At 35.0% G+C, this 5,255-nt stretch overlaps 1 protein-coding gene across 1 annotated transcript; it reads left to right on the forward strand.

The window, feature by feature from the left end:
• Positions 1-399: 399 nt before the first annotated feature.
• Positions 400-1,529, forward strand: LOC125505568 (CLIP domain-containing serine protease HP8-like; the record flags this gene model as incomplete). Its single annotated transcript, XM_048669573.1, is given in 5 exon segments — positions 400-531; positions 585-693; positions 744-946; positions 999-1,132; positions 1,200-1,529. Coding segments are annotated over 5 exon segments (866 nt in total), but the record flags the coding sequence as incomplete, so codon positions are not given.
• Between the last annotated feature and the right edge of the window lie 3,726 nt (positions 1,530-5,255).

Consider the following 5,255-nt stretch of genomic DNA (forward strand, 5'->3'; position numbering starts at 1 on the left):
TTTCACTACAGGGCATCATCATGATTTTTAACTAAATATAAAATGGCCAAAAATTAGAAACCCAAAAAAGATTCTCATTTCCATGCTCAGAAAACGGTCAAAACATACCTAGACTTGCCCATTTTTATTACCAGAAAAACGTTGGAAAAAAGGTTTTATTATCGTGACTGGCTAAGAAAAGTGTCAAATTCTTACTGAGTGCCAAGTGAAAAAGGTGAATTTCTACTAAAAAACTACTTTAGATTTCCACCACATTAAATTACACTAATTTGAAAATAAACAAACATAAAATTCAAATATTCTGGATGGTTTTGGGGGAAAACTAAACGTTTCAATTTCTAGTTTTGATAATCAAATTTAACTCACTCAATAAAAGCAATATTTCAACAATACTTTCAGGTGAAGCAATCGTATCAAATCTGCTGCCAGGCACGGACATCTGTGGCACTGGCACTCAAAATAGAATTTATGGGGGAGAAAAAGCCGATCTAGACGAATTCCCTTGGATGGTACTAGTGGAATACGAAAGACGTAAGTTTTATGCAGCAAATAACGTTGGATTCTTATGCGCGATTGGTCTACAGCTAATGGAAACAAAGGATTCTATTGTGGAGGAGTATTGATCAATAGCCGATACATTCTAACTGCCGCTCATTGTCTCAAAGGAAAAGATTTGCCGAAGAGCTGGAAAATGTAAAATTCTGCATATAAAACAAGGAACGTTACTTACAATAGATTTTCAGTGTTAGTGTCCGTCTAGGAGAATACAATACGGACACTGAAGAAGACTGCATTGAAGCAGCAGGAGCAAAAAGGCAGTGTGCTCCTCCAGCCGTAAATGTGGCTGTTGAGCAAACAATCGCCCATGAAAATTACGATCCATACGACATAAACCAGTATAACGACATCGCTTTATTGCGCTTAATAAGAAATGTGCAATATTCTGGTAAGAAACATTCATGTTTAAAATAAAGCACCGATTCACGTCTTATTTTCAGACTTTGTTAGACCGATTTGCCTCCCCAAGGCACCAAGACTTTTAAGCAAATCTTACGTAAATAAGAACCTTGTTGTGGCTGGATGGGGCAAAACTGAGAATTCTTCCGAAAGCAACATTAAGCTGAAATTAGAGGTGTGTATTCTATCACCTTCCAATTTCCTTCTATCACACTCTTAATTCAATTCGCTTGATTAACTAGGTTCCAGTTAACACCGAAGAAAAGTGCTCTAAAACGTACAGTCAAGCCAATGTGCGATTAGGAGCTAATCAACTGTGCGCTGGAGGTAAGAAAGGAAAGGATTCTTGCAGAGGTGATAGTGGCGGACCGCTGATGGGAGTTGAAGCTACAGCCGAAGGAGATGTTAACTGGTACTCGGTTGGAGTGGTATCGTTTGGACCGTCTCCTTGCGGGATGCAAAATTGGCCAGGAGTTTATACAAAGGTGGCCAACTATGTGCCATGGATTGTTAGTAACCTTAGAGCATAGAAAACTGTTACTATGATCATAAACGCGTATTCATTGATTAAACAGCAGTTTTTCTTTACATTACAACACTATACTGTTTCACCGTGATATTTAAAATCACGCCATCAGATATTAGCATATAAAAATAAATAGTTAAATATTTTTTGACATCGCTAAAATTATACAGGGTGGTCCACAACTAGTCTGAAAAAAATTACTGACATATTTAATTTTAAGCAAAAATGATGCGTTTCAGGTAAATTTGTCTTATCCGAAAGTGAATGGTTTCTGGAGTACAAGGTGTCAAAATTTAAAGAAAATGTTCGTTTATTTTTAATACATTCTTAGCTAGTTGCACTATTACAAAAAACCATTGCGATTCTAGATTTTTTAGATTGACAAATGCAAATTGGCTATTAGCTGGCTGGTGCTTCCTAATGGTCGCTAGATGCAATAGTCTAGAGCCATTTAAAACATCGAACATTTTAATAAAAATATAGTAGATAAGGCAAATTTGCCTAAAACGCAATATGTTGCATTAAATAGATCAGTGAATTTTGAAAGATCAGGTGAGTACGTGTAGTAGTAATGTATGCAAAAAAAATTCAAATAGCTGAAAAATTGTTTGGAATTATAGCCTTTATATTAGTGTTAAATATTTTGTAAAATTTTAGTGCGTCTTCCTGTGTTCATCCATCGGTGTTATTTAAACACCGAATAGTTCTTCATCGAATTATTGAGTAAAGAAAAATAGGAGTAAGACCATTTGATAATCTAATCTCAGATGTTTTACTCATTGATTTTCATCCACTCCTATTCTTCCAAGTCAAGAAAACTGCACACTTCAAGTTTGTGAAATATTTGTCTGCAGTTGAGGTTCCTCCATTATATCCGTCTATTTCTGGTTGTGTATTCTTCTCAGATAATAAAGAGGTGCGAAGAGAACGTTGTTTCAACAACGAATAGTAAGGGTCTTCCATATTGCGAAAAACCTTTAGTATTGACCAGAATTGAAACTGCACTGAACCTATTTGAAAGTAACAGGGGCAAAGTGGATTTAGGCTCCGAAAATCCAAAAGAATAGATACCGAAAATGAACGGGAACTAATACAAAATCCAAGAAAACTTCAAATCATCGAAAAGGTGTGAATCGCATTGGAAAGAAAAAGAACATTTCTAAAGTATTTCTGGAAATAACATCTATTTCTCACAATCGAAAAACAAGCAAGACTAAAACTCTTGACTGTTTACCAAAAAGCACAAAATTGGAACCCATGGTTGCAATATGACAAGCTTCAGATGAGCATGATGTAAAAATATAAAGGCGACCAAAATATTCCCAAAGTTACAAATTTCTTGTGAAGGAATCAATGGTTTAATCGGAACCAAAGACACAGTATCAGTACGATGATGCTTCTTGTATTGAATACTGGAACCGAGATTCCTATAGCTCAAGCGGTTCTTTAAGTTTAAAAATTTACAACGAAAGAACTAATACCAAATCCATCTCACGAGTCAGTTGATGAATATGGGACAAAAAGTTCTACATGTAGATGGCAATCAGGGGAAAAGTAATGCTAAGCTTACCGAAAGCTGCGTATTGTCACCTGGAAAGGAAGAAAAAAAATTGTTTAATACAGCAGGAACTATCTCCAAAGCTAAACTTATTTGAATCCAGCAAACCAAATAGAGAGAAACATAAATAATGCATAAAAACTCCGTACAACTACACAGCACTCAGTTTCAACTAAAATATTTAGAAATTAGGGACAATTCATACTAACTTTTTGCAAGCTGGCGCCCTATGCTCCATTTTCTATCCATGAATCATCCAAAAAATTACTACACTGATAAACTGCCGCACTTGCCTTAAGGGCCACAATGATTTTATAGCTCCCATCTAAGGACGCGAGTCACACGACACAAGTATTATATCAAAACAAAAAAATTATGAGTATAACAGAATGAATTGACTAGAGATGGAAAAAAATCGAAACTGTTTTTAATTTAAACAAAAGTCGAAATCTCAAACAGATAATTATCATCCGATGCTGATTTAAAAACAAAAACGCACAACAAAACAAAGCAAGTGACTTTCACTTTAACTTTCAACGACTTTTTCAAACAAGATTTTGAAAAAAAAAAATAAAAGCTTTATTATTGTTTACATCAAACTGAACAACATTTTGAACAATTTAATAAGATAGTGCCTAAGTACATTACATAAAACTCTGATTTTGACTCGCGTCGAGTAGTAATTAGCATTATCTTTAAACTACATCGCACACTTGCAGTTTTAGAACATTTTAAACATTTCTTTAGGTTTCCAAACCTAAACAAGTTGGCACTTCAGATAAAGCAATCTGCATCCTTATATTAAGTGCTAGTCTTCTAAACATTAAATTCACACTTTTGCAATCTCTTTAATTCTTTAAACCAATACCTACATTAAATATTTAAATGAATGTTAAAAGCTTTAAGGATCGACACTTTTGAAAAATATACAAGTTGTGCAAAAATTCCAATTACAAATTCATATACATGGGGACTTAATTGGCAAAACTATGTCAGCGTATGCTCAGAAAGAGCATGAAAACTGTATCACACAGTTTTCCAACCACAACATTAAAAAATCGATGCTAAGTTTATTTTTTCCGGTTTTCAATACTTTGAGGCATTTTCTCGCCATTAATTTTGACACTTACAAGTATCTCAAGACAGCACGTATTGGGAAATATTGTAAATATGACTTCAAATATGTTCTATTAATTCTTTCGTTGAATGCCAATTATTACCTGCCAACTGCACTTGATAAGGCAACAAATATTGCAAATTTTCAGGAAACTCATCCAGGCATTTCAAATAATAAAATAGTGCAACGATGAGGCAAATTGCGGAAAATTATCAAGTAAAAACCCAGTAATAAAAAAAATTGAAGAAGTTACTTTAGCTGGTGATTTGACGCGAGTGCCGATGAGCGTCTTGTTACTGAAGAAGGCAACTGTGTTCTAACTCTTGTAAGAATATCAATTTTTTTTGGGCTAAACAGCAAATTTCAAGTTGATCAGAAACCAACATTATCAGAGGAAGTGCTTTTGGTTCTCGGTTTTTTTCTAGCATCGGGTGAAACGCAACCGAACAAAATCAAACAGTTAGTGGCAATGAAAATCTGTAAATTACTTGTGGTGGCCAACTTTTTCGAATATCCCTACTTATTCATTAGTGGACCGTCGGCTAGACAATAATTTATCCAACTCAAGATTAACTAGACGAGCTGGCTTGAATTTGCCTAACTGGGAAAGACCAAGGTTGTCAAGGATTATACTAAATACTGTAGTAGTCTGAACTGTTTGTCTTCGTGATACCGTTGAACACAGTGAAAGATTCCCGTGGGTTAGTGCAGGCAAAAAACAAATTGCAATACTCAACATTAACTTTAATAATTAAACAAACGGTTTTCAATGTCTTGAATAGTGCTCATTTGAATTGTATATGATATAAATGCATCCTGGTTTTATCTATGTGTTAAGTATTGCATTCAGGTGCCATGAAGAGTATTTGTTTTATTGTGGTCTTACTTATAGGAATGCACATTAGCTACGGACGTAAGTATTTACTCTTCTCTGCATAGTTGGCTCTAATATTTCGGCTTATAGAACTGGCTAATATTTGTCGAACGCCCAATGAACTGAACGGCGAATGCATCTCGCTCATGCAATGTGACCCTCTATTCAGCTTACTGAAAAAGAGGCCAATCAGCTCAGCTACGGCTGATCTGCTTAGGAGGTC

This window comes from Dendroctonus ponderosae, unplaced genomic scaffold (assembly GCF_020466585.1).
Source record: "Dendroctonus ponderosae isolate FM_Combo_2020 unplaced genomic scaffold, Dpon_F_20191213v2 Dpon_F_20191213_894, whole genome shotgun sequence".
NCBI classification, from domain to species: Eukaryota; Metazoa; Arthropoda; class Insecta; order Coleoptera; family Curculionidae; genus Dendroctonus; species Dendroctonus ponderosae.